Raw genomic sequence first — 20,268 nt, 5'->3', positions numbered from 1 at the left:
ACTACTACTACTACTACTACTACTACTACTACTACTACTACTACTACTACTACTACTACTACTACTACTACTACTCTCTCCACGGTAGGGATTGCATCATATTCACTGAATCCAATGGTTGTTCGGATTTTTTTTTCCTGTCTTCCTCCCTTTTGACCTTTCTGAAGCATTTGCTATGGTTGATCCTCACCCCCCCTCCTCTCTGGGTCCCTGAAACACTGTGTGCTGATGACTGACTGTTCTCTCTTCCCTTTGCTTGCTCCTCATTTTCTTCTCGCTGCTGTTGCCTGAGTTCTGCCCTTGTCTCTTCTATACTCTCTCCCTTAGTGACCTTCCCTTCCAGCCTCAGCCATTACCAGTTCATATGACCATTTTCAGTATCCTCCCAAACCTAGGTCTCTACTTCCTCCTGGATACCCCACCAGTTCCTCATAGGCAATGTGTCCAAAACCGAATGCATCTTCTTCCTCCTTGAAGTCTGTCCTTCTCTTCTATTTTTGTTTGTTTAAAGTAAGTCATAATTTCCTCATCACCCAGGATGGCAACTTCAAAGTCATCTGAGTCTTCTCTGTCCCTCAGCCCTTCTGAATCAATTTCAGCAACATCTCTCATGTATGTCCTTTCATTTCCATTGCCAAGGTAACCCGCCTAGTTCAGGCCCTTTTAATTCTCTTCACCACTATGTATCCCTATTACAATATAGCAATCGTGTCCTGACCTCCTTAGCACGAGGCTATTCCCTCTCCAAACTATTCACAATGCTTTCTGAACAATCTTCCAAATGAATACACTAATCTATTTAAAAAACCTCTAGCGGCTTCTCATTGCCTACCAAAATAAAGTACTAATTACTGACCCTCCTTCGAGGCCCTCTACAGCCTGAATTCTACTTACCATTCTAGCCCATTTCATACTTTACTACTCTCTGTTCTAGCCAAAGGCAGCTGTCCCCTTCTCCAAGGACTCTCTCGTCTCTATGCTCATATCATTCCTAGAAGAGCCTTCCTCCTCCTTGCCCCCACAAGCCACTGTTGAAGGCCCCAGCTTCTAGGTCCAGCTCAAAGGTCACCTCCTCTAGGAAGCTCTTCCTGATCCTCCAACTGAATGTGATCCATCCCTCTTCAAGTTTCTCATATGATTTTGGCTGGCCTGTCCCTTACACTTGTCTTACCTTCCATAGCATAGTCTATTGGCATACGTGTTTATTCTCCCTGCCTCCCTCCCTAGACCATAAATTTCTAGAGAACAGGTTCAGGGTCATATCTGTCTTTATGTCTCTAGTACTAAGCACAATTCTTTGCTTACAAAATGCTTATTGAATTCAACCTAAGTGATTAGCCTCTTACCAGAAGTGCACCAAAAAAAGTTTGTTTGTTTTTTTTAACTGATGCTTGGCATATAGCACTTAATAAATGAATGGTGATTGACTTAAAAATTTGAGATCACTTGTAAATGATTGAAATAGCAACAAACTGGGGCAGCTAGGTGGCACAGTGGATAGAGCACCAGCCCTGGAGTCAGGAGGAACTGAGTTCAAATCCAGCCTCAAACATATAACACTCACTCGCTGTGTGACACTGCACAATTGTCTCACCAAAAAAAAAAAAAATAGCAATAAACACAGCTATTTATAAAGCAATAAAAATGATTAAACAAAGATACCAGAATTTATGCAACTGAGTATTGTCCTTCATAGCAGCCACCTGGGCAGGCCATACACTTAGCACAACTATGCTGACATTACTCTTAAACATTTCTGAACTCCTTTTGGCAAATGTCTAAAGAGCCAAATTATGAGTCACATGAGAAAAAGTCTCATTATATTCGACTTATACTTCATCTGTAAAAAAGAAAAATATCACTACACAGTTTGATTATCTACCTTTTTCATTAAATACAGCTCTGAATTTTGAATCCTTCCAAAAATCAACTCTACCTTTAAATGATGTTTTGGCACTATAAGGCCTGAGTTCAAATCCTGATTCTGCCCTTCACTACCTTGTGGGGTGTTAAATCACAGAACACTTCACTTGCAAAACTTTATAAAAGCAATGAGTCGGACTAGGAGCCCTGCAAGAGCCTCTGCCAGCGCTCAGTATGTGATCCTATATGTAGCATGATGTGAAGGCATTTCCAAAGTAAGAGGTTGCCAGATGTTTGGAGCAATGATAACATTTTTTAAAGAATACAATTCCCAAGGTGATGACTTCCAGGGAGACAACATTCATCTGGGGGGCAGAAATTTTAGTACATTTGTTTTTTTAAAAAATCACTTCTCATGTTGGTCTCCAACCCCCTCCCCCCCACCTCCATGTGATAAACTCCAGTGGGTGCCTAGCTCCTCCAGGATCAATTATAAAAGCCTTTTTAAAGCCTTTCACGAGCTGGCCCCCTCCAACCTCCCCAGTCTTCTTACATCTTACTCCCCTCCAGGTACTGTATGGTCCAGTGACACTGGCCTCCTGGCTGTTCCATTTCCCAACCCTAGGCATTTTTACTGACTCACCCTCATGCCTAGAACACTCTCCCTCCTCATGTCTGCCTCCTGGCTTCCTTCAAGTCCCAGCTAAAATCCCACCTTCTGGCCAGAAGCATTTCTCAGTCCTCTTTAATCTTAGTGCCTTCCTTAGCTTCATTATTTCCAGTTTATTCCATGTACAGCTTGCTTTGTATATGTTTGCACATTGTCTCCCCCAATTAGATTGGAAGCTTCTTGAGGGCAGGGACTATCTTTTGCCTTTCTTTGTATCCCCAGCATTTAGCACAGTGCCTGACACATAATAGGCATTTAATAAATGCTTAACTTAACTTGACTTCAACTTTATATTATGTGTCACATACATACATGTCACATGCATAAATTTATAAGAAGAATTAAAGAAGTTTCTTTGTAATTTCCTGAAGTCAGAACAGAACAATAAAAGTTATTTTCTTTTTAACTCTGGTGATAGTAATCTCTTTTTTTTCCCAATAACTAGAAGCAACGTCACTGGAGAGGACATTTTGAGATTTTCTAGGTCACAGGAGTCAGAAGAGACTTTAGAGGCCTTTAATACAAATTCCCACCCAAGGCAAGAAACTACTACATCCTTGCCCGTGTTTTATTTATTTTCATGTTACTTTTATCACTGTTCACAGGGAGTGACAGAGCTAAACATACAGTTCAAAAATGTTTAGGAAAGGGCAATTCTACTCTACCACACACCAAAGAAACCAACATGTGGCAGCAGACCACAAGGTGGGTCTCTTGGCCTGTAGGCCAGCCACGGGGCCATGGATCAGGCAGGAACATTCATATGTACGTCAACCTTTGTCATTCTGATGGTCGATTAGAACAAAATTTGGCTTCTCTAGTCTGCATAAATAATGTCTTCCACGCTTAAATATTTAATTCCTTTTCAAATATATGTAGATTCTGTTTGATTGGGTTTTCTCTGACCAGACCTCTGATTTCATCTGTCCTGGTGAAACTTTTCTTTTTCCAGTACAGATTGGCTCCTCTGCACCTCAGGCTTAGATAGTTATCAGCATCATTAATTTTTATTATTTTTTTTTTTTTTGGCTAGGCAATGGGGTTAAGTGACTTGTCCTGGGTCACACAGCTAGTAAGTGTTATATGTCTGAGGCTGGATTTGAACTCATGTCCTCCTGAATCCAGGGCCGGTGCTCTATCCACTGTGCCACCTGGCTGCCCCCTATCAGCATCATTGAGAGATTAAATGACTTACCCAGAGTTGCCCAGTCTATATATGGTAGAGACAATACTTGAACCCATGTCTTTCTGTATCCAAGGCCACTGACTACACTATGCTGACTGTTCTGATTGATAAAATATAAATTCACTTAAAGCATTAAATCATGGTAGCTTTTTGTTCATGTATTTTCTCAAGGGATGGATACTAATAATCCAACTACTTTCATATGGCAATCCATGAAATTTTTTTATTTGTATATTTTGTTCAGTTGTGTCTAACTCTTCGTGACCCCATTTGGGGTTTTCTTGGTAAAGATACTGGAGTGGTTTGCCATTTCCTTCTCCAATTCATTTTATAGAGGCAAACTGGGTTAAGTGACTTGCCCAGGTTCATACAGCTAGTGAGTATCTGAGGCCAGATTTGAACTCATGAAGATGAGTCTTCCCATCTCTAAGCCTGGCACTCTATCCACTGCACCACCCAGCTGCCCATTTGTACACTAATGACCTGAGTTTGTGTTCTAGCTCTGTTATTTCCTAGCTGTGTGATTTTTGTCAATTTACTTCATGTTTCTAGACCTCAGTTTCCTCATCTGTAAAATGAGAGAGTTTGACTACATGGCAGCAAGGTAGGCAATGGATAGAGCACTGGACCTAGAGTGGGGAAGACCTGGGTTGAAAACCAGCCTTAGATACTTACTAGCTGTGTGACCCTGGACAAGTCACTTAATCTCTGTCTGCCTTTGTTTCCTCAGCTGTAAAATAGGGATAATAATAGCATCTATCTCCCAGGGTTGTTATGGGGATAAAATAAGATAATATTTGTAAAGTGCTATGCAAACTTTAAAATGCCATGTAAATTCTAGCTACTATTCTAAAACTCCTTCCAGGTTTAGTGAAATAATAACAACTTTAATATAGTCCTTATTATGTTCCAAGCACTGTGCTAAGTGCTTTACAATTATTATCGCAATTAATCCTCACAACAACCTTGGAAGGTAGATGCTATTATTATCCCCATTTTACAGATGAAGAAACTGAGTTAAAGTGACTTGCCCAGGGTCACACAGCTAGTAAGTGTCTGAGGTTGGATTTGAACTTGGGTCTTTCTGATTCTAGCCCAGTTTTCTATCTACTGTGCTACCTAGCTGCTCAAGAGAGGCATGATTCCACAGAAATTCAGTGGAGGGGGTGGGGGGAAAGGGGGTTCTGCTTAAGAAATTATGAAAATACACTTATATTTATTTGGAATTATTTTTATTTAATTGACCATAATATGAAATTTAGGTATGTATTATTGTTTGTTGTAGTTATTCAATAAAGTTTTATAAATAGAACCATTTAGTTGCATTGTGTTTCACAATTTACAAGGTACTTTCACATCCATTATTTTATTTAATCTTTACTACTCCTCTTCAAGGCAGGTGTGGCAAGTATTTGTATTTTCATACACAGATAAGAGAAGTAAGGCTCAGAGAAGTTAAATGTCCAGAGGAAGGACCCCTGGGCCTTGCCACTCACCCCCCACTTCACCATTAGGTGAAGGACTTCCAAGACTCATCACCTGCCCTCTGGCAGATGAACTTTCCTTTGTCTGTTGTCTCCCCCAATTTGACTATGATCCCCTTGGAAGCAGAGACTGCCTCGTTTTTCCATTTGTATTCTCAACACTCAGCACAGTGCTTGACACATAGGAAATACTTAATAATTTTTTAAAAACTCCTACAGTTAAGGTCATACAAACAATGAGAGACAGAAAGAGAGACAGAATGTGGGTCTTCTTCATCCCACTCCAGGGCTCTTGGCACCAACCCTTGATGGCTTGTTACCTGTTTTTTTTTTTCTTTTAATTTTCCATTAAGGGTTATTTTAAATCTATCGCATTTCAATTGTTAAATCTGATAAGTGGATATCAGTGTCTGGCCATTCATGTTTGTTGAAATTTTCTAAAATGAAAACTGTCTGGGGAATCAGTTCAGACTGGCGTCCAAGCCTAAACCTTTAAAAAAAACAAAAAACTAATGAACTGAAACAAAACCAGAACATCAGAATAGTACCTGAATCAAACAAATATTTCAAATGGTTGAGCCTCTGTCCTTAACTTGGGCATGTCCTTATCTTGGTTTCATACCAAATGCAGAAGGACTGTATGTTATTAAGCAAGACTTTTCTTTTTGGGCCCATTCATCCCATTTAAAGCAAGTGGAACTGATCCATAACCTGTGAGGTGGCAGAAAGCCCCTAAGCTTCCTTATCCACTCCTTCCCCCAGCTCTCCACCACAAGAAAACACTCCAGAACTAAGTGGTTTCCTCACTCCCTAGATGTTCTATTCAAGCGAAGGGCTCCAAGGTCTTGCATGAGTCTGCAAAAAAGATAAAGGTATAAATACAGACCAAAAAAGCTTATTTGTTGTCCCTTCTCTGCTCTGCGTAGAAAAGTAAAAGGATGTTCCACCCATTGAGCACAAGGAACACGGATGAATCTCTGCATATGTAAATCCTCCCAGGAAATGGCTGCCTTCAATCCCAATACAGAAGACAGTTGTGCCTGAAACAGCCTCTCTTTCTGGGCTGCCTGCTATGAGTTGGTGTGGTGGCCTGGAAGGCTTTCTGGACAGCTCCTGTTTCTTCCTCACCTGTTTTGCAAGATCCTGCAAGGTCGCCAAGTCACTGGCCTTTGCAGACTTAAGACTATTCAGTTCATTCTGTTTCATTTCTGTGTCTTTATCATACTTCTCCATCCAGTACTCTAATTTCTCTTCCAGTTTCTGTTTGGAAAAAAAAAAATAAGAACCAGAGAAGAAAATGAAGATTCTGAGGAAGGAAAGTAACAGAAAATTGAAAATATGGCATGAAAACAACCAAGTACAAAACATTCCTGAGGCTCCTCTGGTTCAAATCTCTTGAATTTCAGTCAATATCAGGCTAGGATTTCCAAGGTGTTCAAAATGACTTCAGGAAAAAAAAATCTTTGGTCCAAAATTATATGAAGAAATTTGATCAAACTGTGAAAAACTTAGCTACTCTGATCAAGACAATAATCCAAGACAAATTCAAAGAACTCTTTTTTTTTGGGGGGGGGGGAACCAATGGGGGTTAAGTGACTTGCCCAGGGTCACATAGCTAGTAAGTATTATGTGTCTGAGGCCGCAATTGAACTCAGGTCCTCCTGAATCCAGGGCTGGTGCTCTATCCACTGCGCTACCTAGCTGCCCGCAAAGGAACTCTTAATGAAAAATGCTATCCACAGAGAGAGAGAGAGAGAGAGAGAGAGAGAGAACTGATGAACTGTGAATGCAGATTGAAGCATACTTGTTTTTTACTTTCTCACTTTTTCTTGGGGGTTTTTTGGTCCATGTTTTCTTTTGTAGTTTACCTAATATGGTAATATGTTTTATGTGGTTTCTCATGTGTAAGTGATATAAAACTGCTTGCCTTCTGAGGGAGGAGGGGAGAGGAGGAGGAGGGAAATAATTTGGAACTCAAAATTTTTAAAATGACTTAAATTTTTTTAAATGTAATTATGAAATATTTAATGAAATAAAATACACTAAGAAAAAGAAATATGATCAGTGCTGGAAATACCCCTCTTGCTCCCTACTCTAACACCAAAGTTTTAGGTCATTGCTGAGGAGCATCAACCATATGGTTCAGTCGTGTTTCCTTGGGTTCAATATGTAGCAAGCCAAATACCTAAGATGAAATGTCAGAACAAGCCTGTTTTTCTTTTTTGTTTGTTTGTTTGTTTGTTTTTTGGCAAAGGGGGATGTTAGGACTGGGATAACCAGTACTGTATCATGTCCTTTTGAGCCAAAGGAATTGATTCCCCCAAATTGTGCTAGATATGTTGGCTACTGGGTCAAAGGGAGATGGGGGCCATCTCTAGTCGTCATGATCCATATCTGGCCACTGGACCCAGATGGCTCCAGAGCAGAGAGTGAGGCTGGTGACTTTGCACAGCTCTCTCTCACCTAAATACAATTCACTTACAAGTCATGACATCACTTTCCTGATGTCATTGATCCTCTTCCAGAATGAAGGACAAACAGCATAGGGAGATAGACACTGTTCAGTTTGCTCAATTTGAAAGTGAGATTTGAAAGAAGGAAGAAAAGGAGTTAGAGAAATTATAATGGCAAAGAGACATTATGTGACCAGAGGGTTTGGAGAGAGTCACTGAGCAAAAGGGAAAGGGGCAACTCGGTGGCTCCACTGTGGATAGCACACCAGCCCTGGAGTCAGGAGGATTTGAACTCAGGTGCAAATCCAACCTCAGACACTTGCTAGCTATGTGACCATGGGCAAGCCATTTAACCACTATTGCGTTGAAAGAAAGAAAGAAAGAAAGAAAGAAAGAAAGAAGGAAGGAAGGAAGGAAGGAAGGAAGGAAGGAAAGAAAGAAAGAAAGAAAGAAAGAAAGAAAGAAAGAAAGAAAGAAAGAAAGAAAGAAAGAAAGAAAGAAAAGAAAAGAAAAGAAAAGAAAAGAAAAGAAAAGAAAAGAAAAAGAAAAAAAAGGGAGCCTTATTTTCATAAAGCAATGAAAGGAGGACCTGGGCTGAATTTCTGGAGAAAATAGCTGATGAAATGGATCTTGAATTCTACAGTTCTCTGGGTACAAGATTCCAAAAACTAATTCCTTCAAGATGACTACAAAATTGTGATATGAGTCTGTAAGAATAGTATGGGTAGATCTAAAGCTTGGAATGAGCTGGTAAGGAAGGCTATGAAGAGCAAAAAAGGGTTTGGGCTTTAAAAAAAAACTAGTGAAAAAGAGAAAAGAAAAGAAAAGATCAAGGAAGAGATAAGACCACTCCTTAGGGCAGATGGGATAACAAATAACAGAGAAGGGACTGCTGATCAACTCTTGTTTCATTTCTGCTTTCTCTGCTAAGGATAACAAGCTTTGGGCTGAAAAAGAAAGAACTATGACTAATTCTGAGTTGAAGCCTAAGATTTAAGTAAGAAGATAATAACGGAGCCCTTAGCCTTCTTTGATTCATTGCAGTTAATGGGCCCAGCAAGACTATATCAAAGGTTACGGAAAAAAACTGGCAGATGGATTACTGCTCTGTCACTAACCTCTGAAGGATCATGGAGTATAGGAAAGGCACCACAGAGGTGGTGGAGGAAGAGAAATGTCCCAGTTTTACAAAACAAAGTAAGAGACTAGAGGCTCCAAGTGACAGACCAGTGAACTTGACTTAATTCTTGGCAAAATATTAGACTGTATTATTAAAGGAAAAGGAAATGGTGTTTACAGAGAGCCAACGTGGCTTAATCAAAAACAGGTCATGACAGGTTGACTTGATTTCCTTTCTTTGACAAGGTTACTAAATTGGTAGACCAGGAAAATACTATGGATATAGATTACCCCTAGATTGCTGGAAAAGATTTGACAAAGTCTCTTGTGCTATTCTTGCAGAAAAGATAAAGAGAAGTAGATAGACAAGAGTCCAGTTATTTGGGGATTTGCTTTGCTTGACTATGCATATTTGTTATGAGGGATTTTGTTTTTGTTTTTTCTTTTCCAATGGAGCGTAGGATGTGGGAGAGAGTGAAAACAAGTGTTTGTTAACTGAAACAAATATAAAGAGACTATTTCACTATGGAATTCACAAGAGAATAGGTTCTAGAAATAAATATAATTTTGAAATTTTGAAACATGAGAAAAATAAAGTACAGTTAGATGTATTCAAAACTGTTTGCATGGACAGAACCAAAGAGTAGTCATTAATGGTTCAATGTTGGCTTGAAAGGAGGCCTTTCACTAATGGACAGTGTGCTCCAGGGCTCTTTGCTTGGGCTTGGCTCTCTATTATTGGCCATTTTCTTCAGTGAGTTGAATAAAAACTTAGTTGATATATTTATCAAATTTTCAGATGACACAAAGCTAGGAGCAATCAGTAACGCATTAGATATAAAAAAGATCTTGACAGGGTATGGAATGTTTAGCCAAAACTAACTGGCTTGCCAATGGGTTCAGAAAGCTAACTTTATAAGTATAAAATGGGGGAGGCATGGCTAGATAGGAATTCATTTGGGGAAAAATATTCTGGGGGTTTAAAAGGTTTGGGATAATAGAATATGGACCTAAATCTTGGCCCTATTCCTACCTGTGTGATCTTGTTGGGTTGTTTCATTTATCTATACTTCAGTTTTCTCATCTGTAAAATGAGGAAGTTGGATTAAGTGATCTTGAAGGACTTTTGTTGTTGTTGTTGAGTTGTATCTGACTCTTTGTGACCCCATTTGGGGTTTTCTTGGCAGAGATACTGAAGTGGTTTGCCATTTCCCTCTCCAGCTCATTTTGCAGATGAAGAAACTGAGGCAAACAGAGTTAAGTGACTTGTCACACAGCTAGGAAGTGTCTTAGGCCAGATTTGAACTCTGGAAGATGAGTCTTCTTGACTCCAGACCCAGGATCTATCCATTGCCCCAGCTGGAGAAAATCCAGAGGAGAGGGACTTTAAGATTAAGCTATATGAGAATCAGTTGATAAAACTGGGTATACTTTTGAAAAGAGAAGACTTATTAGGGGAAAAGTGTAGGAGTGATGGCTATATTCATATATGGGTAGGGTTATCACTTATTGGAAGAGGGGTAACACTTCTTTTTGGTTCCAGAAGCCAGAACCAAAAGCAATCAGTGGGATCACAGAGAGGCAGATTGAAGATTGCTATAACAGGATCATATATTTAGAGATGGAAGGGACTTTCTTCAAAATAATCTAGTCTAACTCCTTAATTTTGATTAAGGAAATTAAGGCCCAAAGACATTCAGTGACTTGCTTAAGGGAAGACTTCCTAACAATCAGAAGCACCCCAATGTGGAATGAGCTGCCTTGGGAGGTACTAGGCTCTCCCTCACCAGAGGCCCTCAAGCCATTTTTAGAGGTTATTCCTGTATAGGTACTGATTAGACTGAAGTCTCTGATAACTCTGAGATTCTGTGATTCTCTTCTGAGGAACATCCTCCAAAAATCTTCTTAATTTCCTCAGTTACTCTTCAATTTCTAGACGTTGTACTGGAAAGGGTCTTTCCCACAGGTAGATGGGATTGAGCTATATGTCAATAAACACAGTTATTTGCTCTATAATTATCCAAATGAAGCCTCTTGAAGTACTCCTGCTGGTTTGATCACGTGAACTTCTAGTTTCAGAAAACATTAAAAGGCCTTGCCTGGTTTGTAATTAGTGTTCTTAAGGGATAATTTAAATCATTTGAGCTACCCACCTGTTGTTCTTTCTTGAGGAAGCTTTCAATTTCTAGGTGGACCCGAACCTCTTCATCAATTTTAAGTCTCAGTTTCTGTGAGTAGAATAGACAAGGAGATGTCTGGGATTTTCACTGGCAAATTACAAGCTTTAGTTGGGAAAAGGGGGATAGGTATGAAGTGGTGATATACATAAGCTTCTCATCTTTGAGTCACGGAATCCCAAAGGACTCATCAATAGGGGCTGGAATGGCTCTTAATGAAAAAAAAAAAAAGGATAGTAGCTTTGTTGACATGGAAAGAAAAAAATGGAAAAAGTAGGAAAGCTATTTGTGAGGATACCATGCCAGCCTGGATCAAGCAGAGATGGGATTAAAGCTTGGATAACAGTCTGCAAGCTACAGAAGTCAATGTTAAAGTGCAGAGAAAAGGGATACACCCATCATTTTGGGAAGTCAAACACCAGGTAATCAGGAGAATCTAAGTTAGGATGCCTACAACTAGATGTCGCTCTCTTTGGAGGGTTCATAGTCTTATGCTACAGATTTCCAAATGAAATTAATCTAATCCCAGCTAATAATTATTCTCCCTTCAACTCTGTGGTCCTTCCATTTGGCTATTTCTGTCCATGGCTTATGACTGGACTTTGATGACTCTGGGAAGAGAGAGTGAAGCTGACGACTGTGTGCAACGCTGCCTCACTTAAATCCAATCCAAGAGCAAATCAAGACATCACTCATGATGTCATTGGTCCTCTTCAAAATGAAGGGCAAACAACCACTACCAGGCTTACATCTTGAGTTCCTGTCCATGCAAATGCAGAAGGAAGCAGAGCCCTATGAACTTGGCAGTGTTCACAGAAGTTATAAGAACTCCTTTGTGGGTGGTTTTTTTTTTCTTTTAGGGTAAAAGAGGTTCAGTGACTTGCCCAGGGTCACACAGCTGGTAAGTGTCTAAGGCCAAATTTGAACTCAGGTCCTCCTGACTCCAGGGACAGTGCTCTAACCGCTGCACCACCTAGCTGCTCCTTGTCTGGGTGTTCTAAGAATCAAAACAAACATGTGGTCACACAGTACCCTGCTCTGTCCTTATTCCTTTATAAGGAGTCAAAGGCATGGTTTTATAAAATAAGAATAAAGTGATTAAACATAAATAAACCAACTTCCAGCATCATTAGAGAAGAGCAGTATATTCTGGCTCTAGTCCACCAGCATCTCTGCTCTCAAGTTTACAACCCAAAGCTTGCTTCTGTCCTCTGGTACGTGACATGCTGGAGGATGGAGCAGTGTCCAACAGTACATTAACCTTCCAGTTGCTTGTAGGCTGGGTCAGTGAGGCAGTGGCTATTTAACTTGCATTGGCTCATGCAGACACACAACTTACGTCAATCTCTTCCAGTAAGACCTCTTCATTTTTGTTGCATTTTTTTTGGGTCTGAGCAATCTGCAGGTCGGTGTTTTTCTTCACATATCGGCTCTCCATATTAGTCTTTGCCTTCAACTCTTGCAGCTGGTCCTTGAGATTTGCGATATATTCATTCCGTGCCTACAGGAGAGAGGATTTTGAGTCGAGAAATCCTTTCTTTGACAGATCAATAGAAGCTATATCAAAGTAATTTTCTCTATCTTTTTTAGCTTTGAACCCACCCAGTTAAGTCTATCTCTTTCTCTTCTTTGAATAAGGTCCCCACTCTACTGTCTCCTTTCAGCTGGATTTCCTGTAAGTGCACTCAGACTAGCAAGCACTGTATAAAGTAAATGTTTAAAATAAAGAAAGGTAAACACACTTGCACTGTGCTCAGAGGGAAAGATTTAAAGCTTCCATGAGGGAAGCCAAAAGGGAATGAAGGTACAGGATTACTAGTTTAAGATCCATTCTTGGGGGAAGAAGGCAGGGAGAGGAGACCTAGCTTCCAGCAATGCTACATTTGTCCTGCCAATCCTCATGCCTGATAAGTCCAAACAGCTTTGTTCCTAGGTTCTGATCCCTTTCTTCGTGGTGACTGCCTCTGCCTACACTTCGGTTCTCCCAGGTCCATGTGGCTGCCTATGGTTTCCCCTTCCTTAGCTTTCTGCATCCATTGCATCTGTATATCTCATCAGGAGCTGGATTTCTCTTTGAACCCAATTTCCTCCTGGACTGACTCAACTGACTTTGAAAAGTCATCAGGAGGGAAGGAGAGGGTGGGTTATGACTATTTGCTTTGTGCCAGCATTTCCTTTCTAATTCACTCACAAGACCTGTTCGCACATCCTAAAGCAGGGGTGGGGAACTTGTGACCAAGGCCCCTGTGGCCTTGTAAGTCCTTGGGTATGGCCTTTTAAGTCCAAGTTTTACAGAACATATCCTTTTATTAAGGGGCTTTGTTCATTGAAGTTTGGATTTAATCGAAGGGCAGCACTAGAGGACTTCGAGGCCACAGATTCCCCACCCCTGTCCTAAAGGAATAACCTGAAGTAGCCATATTTTTACAATTACTTTAATATATCACTATTGGCCCCTTTTCTAAGATTATGTCCTGTTTTTTTAAGGAATACCCCTTACACTATTTAAAAAAATATATCTTTATCATCTTTAGTCAGTTTTCTAGGTATGGGGTAAAACCTCAGAGTTGATTTGCTTCACATTTCTCCTATCATTACTGATTTTAAGCAATTTTAATATGATTGTTAATAGCTTACTTATTGAGAATAATAAGTTAATAACTTATTTATTGGAAAGTTTGTTAATATCTTTTGACCATTTATCTTTTGGAGAATGGCTTTTGGTATTATTTGGCTGAGTTCTTGAGATATCTTGGGTATCAGATACAACTAGTGTTTTAATAATAAGTGAGAAACCGCTTTTTGGGGGAAAAAAACAACTTTGTGCTATGGAGAATTTTGAAAATAACTGTTTAGAAATATTTAACAGCTGTAAAGTGAAGGGTTGAGGTCTTTTCCAGCCCTACCTTTATGATCTTATGAAATAGTACATGATTTTATTGCCAAAAACTATGTGTGTCACCTGTAAAAACTCTCATCTGTATATTTTAAAAGCTTGGAAACATAATCTCCTAACTTCTTTAGAAATATTTTGAATGAAGAATTTCCATGAGTTTTAAGCCAATTTGTTAAAAATATAAACATTCAAGAATTTTTTTTGACATTGGGGAAAGATGAAAAGTACAGCCAACAATATAATTTTTCCACTTGGAGTTATCTTTGTAAGCTTAGACCATTAAAACCAAGTAATGAAGTAAACTAAACTCAGAATTATGTGCACGAATACAATTTATAAATAAATACATATATAGAGATGTTATCTTCTTGTTGTTCAGTTGTTTTCAGTTGTATCTGACTCTTTGTGGCCCCATTTGGGGTTTTCTTGGCAAAGACACAGGAGTAGTTTTCCATTTCCTTCTCATGCTTATTTTACAGATGAAGAACTGAGGCAAATAGGGTTAAATGACTTGCCCAGGGTCACACATAGCCTGTAAATAAGTGTATGAGGCCAGATTTCAACTCAGGAAGATGAATCTTTCTGACTCCAGGCCTGGCACTCTATCCAACTAGCTGCCCTGAGAGAGGGTGCATGCCCCCAATTTTTTTTTAATGATAATGGTTGAATGACCAGTGATATAGACAACCAGAAATCCTCTTCATCGTCTTTCTTTGGGAGTTCTCTCTCTACTCTAATTTGTTTGTCAGGTCTCTATAACAATGTTTTTTTTAATTGATGAATTTGTTATTTGAACTACTTTGACTTCTGGCACCACCTTTGTCCTTCCACTTTCATTTTATATTGTTGCTGATCTCGTCTAATCTCATCACCAGGGGTTAACTTAGCCTTGATTATGCATTCCTATCCCCCTCAGCCTCCTTCCCACTCAGAGTGGAGGGCTGGAATGTGCTAAACTCCTCCCAAAGCTTTCCTCAGTGGAGGGCAGAAACCAGACTACAATTCATTCCACTTTAAATCTGCAGCTCTCAGTTCAGCTTCCAATAGCCAAGACGGCAGAGTAAGAAGTAAGTCACTCTTACCATCCCTTATTAACCTCTGAAAGCCCAGAAAATATTGCCCCAGGAAAAACTCTAGAACAGCTGAACCAGAAGAAAGAATTGGTGCAGCAGTCCAGTAGCCCAGGTAGCTTGAGGGATTAATGGGAAAGGCCCCTTCTGCCCTGAGAGAAGGGGAGCAGCGCAGAATGGGAGGTGTCCAAGCAAGCTAGAGGAAAGCCCCACCTCAGTATACCAGGGGGAGATCCTCAACCCCAGGTGGTGAAGCAGGCAAGCACCAACACCAGGACCCCACAGTGCCTCAGTAAGAGCAGGGGACCAGTGGAAACCAGCTCAAAAAACCACTATGTGCCTCGGCATTCTAAGGCAACCAAGTCTCCCAGTGCCTCAGCAAAACTCTGGGAAGTGCTCCAAGGGGCCCCAGGTGGAGAAATATTCTGCAACATCCATCTGAAAGGAGCTGAAGAAAGCAAAAGGAAGGAAAGGCCCAGGTGAGCAGGCAACCTCCAGGGGCCAGACTATCCAATCCTACCCGTAGAGTTCCAGTGTTGCTGATTCCAGAATCAGGTAAGCTGCCAGAACCTTACAGCCTCCAAATGCCAGCACACAAAGCCAGTGACCAGGCCCTGGGCTCCCAACACAAGAAGCTTGGGTCAGTGCCCTCTGCTCCCCAACAGGAGAGCTCAATCTCTTTAAAGGCCAGGAAATAAGCAAATACTATGAGCAAAAAGAAACGTACCATAGATTCATATTATAAGAACAGTGAAGATCAAGGCAGAAATTCTGAAGAGGACAACATTGTCAACAAACCCACATCGGGAACCTTAAAAGAAAATAAAAATTGGTCTGAAGCCCAAAAAGTCTTCTTAGAAGAGCTCAAGAAGGATTTTAAAAGTCAAATAAGAGAGGCAGAAGAAAAAATGGGAAAAGAAATGAGAGGTATGCAAGAGAGAGTCAACAGCCTGGAAAAAGAAGGACAAAAATTAACTGTAGAAAACAAGTCTTTAAAAAATACAATTGATCAAATGAAAAAAAAAGTACACTGAAGAAAACAACTCCTTAAAAAGCAGAATTGGCCAAATGAAAAAGAAGACACAAAAACTCACTGAGGAGAAGAACTCCTTAAAAAATAAAATGGGTCAAATGGAAAAGGAGGTACAAAATCTAGCAAGTTGTAGTATATGAATATAATGGAATACTATTGTGCTGTAAGAAATGATGAGCAGGGGCAGCTAGGTGGCACAGTGGATAGAGCACCAGCCCTGAAGTCAGGAGGACCTGAGTTCAAATCCAGCCTCAGACCAAACACTTGACATACTAGCTGTGTGACCCTGGGCAGGTCACTTAACCCCAATTGCCTAAAAATGAAAAAATTTTTTTTAAAAATTAAAAAAAAAAAAGAAATAATGAGCAGACAGATGTCAGAAAAACCTGGAAAGACTTGTAAGGACTGATGCTGAGTGAAGTGAGCAGAACCAGGAGAACACTGTACATAGCAACAGCCACATTGAGCAACTTTGATAGACTTAACCCTTCTCAGCAATGCAAGGATCTAAGACATCTCCAAAGGTCTCATGATGGAAAATGCTATCCACATCCAAAGAAAGAACCATGGAGTTTGAATGCAGATCGAAGCATACTATTTGCTCTTTTTTTTTCTTCTGTTGTGTTTTGTTTCCTCTTTCTGGTGGTTCCTCCTATTGGTTCTAATTCTTATTTACAACATCACTAATGTGAAAATATGTTTAGTAGGAATGTATATGCATCGCCTATATCAGGTCGTGTGCCATCTTGGGGAGGGAAGGGGAGAAAAATTTAAAACTCAAAAGCTTATGGAAGTGATTGTTGATAAATCTAAATCAATCAATCAATCAATCTGCTGCTCTTCCTGGTCTAAATTCCAGAGAATAGGATAGCTTACTCCAAGCCAGGTAATCCCTGGTGTTCTTCCCTTCCTGCCCTAACTTCTAGCTTCTTTTTATGTGCTTGTTTTCTCCCACTAGGTCATAAGCCCCTTGAGTGCAGGGACTGTCATTCTCTTATTTGTATCCCCAGAGCATAGCACAAATGCCTGGCACATAGTAGGCATTTAATAAATGTTTATTGAATTGAATATCCAATATATTTTTGTTTTCCAGATTGCATTGCACTAATTCTTCTTTGTTGTCTTTAATCAGGTAATGTGGTGTTTTCTACTAGCTAGATTTTTATATCATTTTTTTAAGACCCTGAGGGTCTTCCCCTCCCAGTTTGATTTTTTTTCCTGGACTAGGTTAAAAAGGCCATTCTTTGCCTCATTTTTTTTAACCTAGCCTTAATCACTGAATGAGCACTGCTTCAGTCAAACTGAGACCCATAAAAGACCTTAGCTTGAAAAGGCCAAGGTCCCACACTGCATCCTGGGCCATCTCCAGTTGTCCTGATCGATGTCTGGCCACTGGACCCAGATGGCTCTGGAGGAGAAAGTGAGGCTGGTGACTATGCACAGCCCTCCCTCACTCAAAACCAACTCACTTGCATGTCACAGTATCATCTCCCTGATGTTATGGTCCTCTTTGAGAACGAAGGACAAACGATTCTTATCAAGCTCCTATGTTGGTATCTAACATTTGTCCTTAAGAATATTCCTAGACAGTTTCACCTCTCTTCCTATGGTTCTTCCTATAGCAACAGCCAGAGCACAGGATCATGAATTCAGAAATTGAGAACTTGAAGGAATCTTAGAGGTCATCAAGTCCAGTTCCCTCACTGATGAAGAACTGAGGTCCAGAGAGGTTGCCCAAGGTCCCACAGGTGGTGAGTGGAGGAGCCAGGATTCAAACCAAAATCTGTGACGCCAAACCCAACATACTTTCCACTGTACCATGCTGTTTCCCACAATGTTAAATACCACTCCTGAAATATTTTTACACTATCAGCTATTGTGAGAGAATCTGTTTATTAACAATGGCTATAACATAAACACAGAAAAAACACTAAACCCATTTGTTAAAAAAAAAAACAACCTAGAAATATATAAATAACTAGCCCTTTCCTCATACTAAATAGGGTATACACACACATATATATATGTATATATATATATACACATATATATACTAGATATAGTAAATAGCATATATAGTATGTAGTATATAGCATATATCATGTAATATGTGGTATATATAACATGTAGTATATATATGTATATATAGCATACATGTACATATAGTATATATAGGACCTTGGGCAACCTCTTTGAATATATACAAATATAATACACATAATAGTATATATTATTATACTTTATATATCATATGTGTATGTGTGACAGAGAGTATCCAAGAAGCAGCATTATGTGTAATAAGGATAAACTGGATAAATCTTTCCAATAACATCAGAGGTAAATCAAAGATGTCTACTGTCACCACTACTATTTGATATAGTGCTACCAATTAAGACTAGAAAGACTAGAAAAAGAGATTGAAGGAATAAGTGTAGGCAAAGAAGAAACAAAATTATCACTTTTTGCACACACACACACACACACACACACATGTACATGTATATTATTTAATTCTCTCCCAGGCCATCCCCATGTACTACCAACTCTTTCCTCTCTTCTTCATCCTGACCCCTTGGTGAACCAATTCAGCTCTACACCCTCCTCTCTTGAATCTCTAGCCCCTTTAATATATTGCTGATTATGTCCATCTAAGCATCATTCTTGGATCACTCTCACTATTTGCCACCTCTGTTTCAACACACATGCTGTTGAACAAAGATGGGGAAAATCACGGGACCATTCTACTTGGTCCACTACCAATTTATGTTATACAATCTCAACTGGGCCCTCACTGCTGCTGGGCAATCCTTATATATCTCCCTTATCATTTCACTGTCTGTATCAGCTCTTCCAAACTCCTCAAACCTCTCATAGGTCTCCTCCTCCCACCCTCTCAGATGAGAACCTTGCTTTATATTTTACAAAAAATACAAAGCAAAACAAAACTGAATCCATTCACCATGTCCTCCTCCTCCCCTCTTCTTCATCTACTATCACTCAGATATCTCCTGCCACTTTCTCCTCCTTCACCCCTGTTTCACATGATGAGGTGGCCAACCCCTGCTTGATCAAGCAACCTCATTCCAACCTGTCTCCCACAACTTATTTTCCTCAATTATCTTCAATCTCTCCCTGTTTACTGGCTCATTCCCTACTGCCTACAAACATGCCCATGTCTCCCTATCCTGAAAAAATCCTCACCTGATCCTTCCATCCTTGCTCATTATTGTCCTATATATCTTCTGCCCTTTGTTGCTAAATTCTTGAAAAAGGCCATCTATAACCAATCCCCCCACTTTCTCTCCTCTTACTCTCTTCTTAACCCTTTACTGTCTGTTTTCCTATCTTTTCTTTGCACTGAAAATACTCTCTCCAAAGTTACTAATCATCTCTCAGATGCCAAATCCAAAGATTTTTTCTCAATCCTCAGTCTCCTTGACAACTCTGAAGCCTCTGACACTTTTCATCACTTTCTTCCTCTATCCTCTCTTCTCTCTAGGTTTTTGGGACATCACCCTCTCCTGGTCCTCCTCCAACCTATCTGACCATTTCTTTTCTGTCTCCTTTGCTATATTCTCCTCTACATCTCATCCTCTAACCACAGATGTCCTGGGTCCACTTCTCCCTCTATACTACTTCAATTGGGGATCTCATCAGCTCCCATGGATTTAATTACCATCTTTATACTTATGATTCTCAATGATTCTCATATCTACCTTTCCTGCCCCAAACTCTCTCTTGACCTCCAATCTCGCATCTCCAACTGACTTTCAGATACTGAACTGGAAATCCAGTGGACATCTAAAATTCAACATGTCCAAAAATGAACTCATTGTCTTGTACCTTAAACTCTCCCCTACTCCTACCTTTCCTATTATTGTAGAGGGCAACAGCATTCCCTCAGTCCCTCAGGCTCACAACCTAGAAGTCCATCCTGGATTTCTTACTATCTCTCACTCCCTATATTCAAGTTGTTGCCAAGGCCTGTTGATTTTACCTTTGCAATATTTCTTCAGTATGCCCCCTTCTCTCTTCTAACACTACCACCACTGTGGTGCAGGCCCTCATCTCTCTCTCTCTCTCTTTTTTTTTTAACATTTTTGCCATCACTTTATTATGTCTAGGCAATCAATAAAATAATGAACCAAGCCCTGATATGCAATGTTTGCAATTTTATATGTGCATATACTCACACTGAAAATTTAACAAGCTCTTGCAAGCCATTGTGATCTGGCTCCAGGACACTCCTAGATAAGGAGTAAGTAAATATTTTGACTAGTCTTACATGAGAAAAGTATTCAGAGTTAAGAGATGAGC

The 20,268-nt window shown here is 39.9% G+C and overlaps 1 protein-coding gene across 3 annotated transcripts in view; it reads right to left on the bottom strand.

Annotated features, from left to right (window-relative positions):
- The window catches only part of IQCG (IQ motif containing G), a 75,355-nt gene that overhangs the window by 4,861 nt on the left and 50,226 nt on the right, over positions 1-20,268 (bottom strand). For 2 of the 3 annotated variants that reach the window (XM_027845251.1, XM_027845250.1), the window contains 3 exons: positions 12,292-12,453; positions 10,929-11,003; positions 6,332-6,463 (listed from right to left, as the gene is read on the bottom strand). In XM_027845251.1, the coding sequence (XP_027701052.1) occupies positions 6,332-6,463; positions 10,929-11,003; positions 12,292-12,453 (369 nt within the window). The remainder of the gene's footprint in view (positions 1-6,331; positions 6,464-10,928; positions 11,004-12,291; positions 12,454-20,268) is intronic. The other variant, XM_027845252.1, reaches the window with a different exon arrangement.

Source organism: Vombatus ursinus, unplaced genomic scaffold, assembly GCF_900497805.2.
Source record: "Vombatus ursinus unplaced genomic scaffold, bare-nosed wombat genome assembly UNPS02014959.1, whole genome shotgun sequence".
In the NCBI taxonomy this organism is placed as follows: domain Eukaryota; kingdom Metazoa; phylum Chordata; class Mammalia; order Diprotodontia; family Vombatidae; genus Vombatus; species Vombatus ursinus.
The sequence above is the reverse complement of the archived record's forward strand: the minus strand, read 5'-3'. Positions and strand labels throughout refer to the sequence as shown.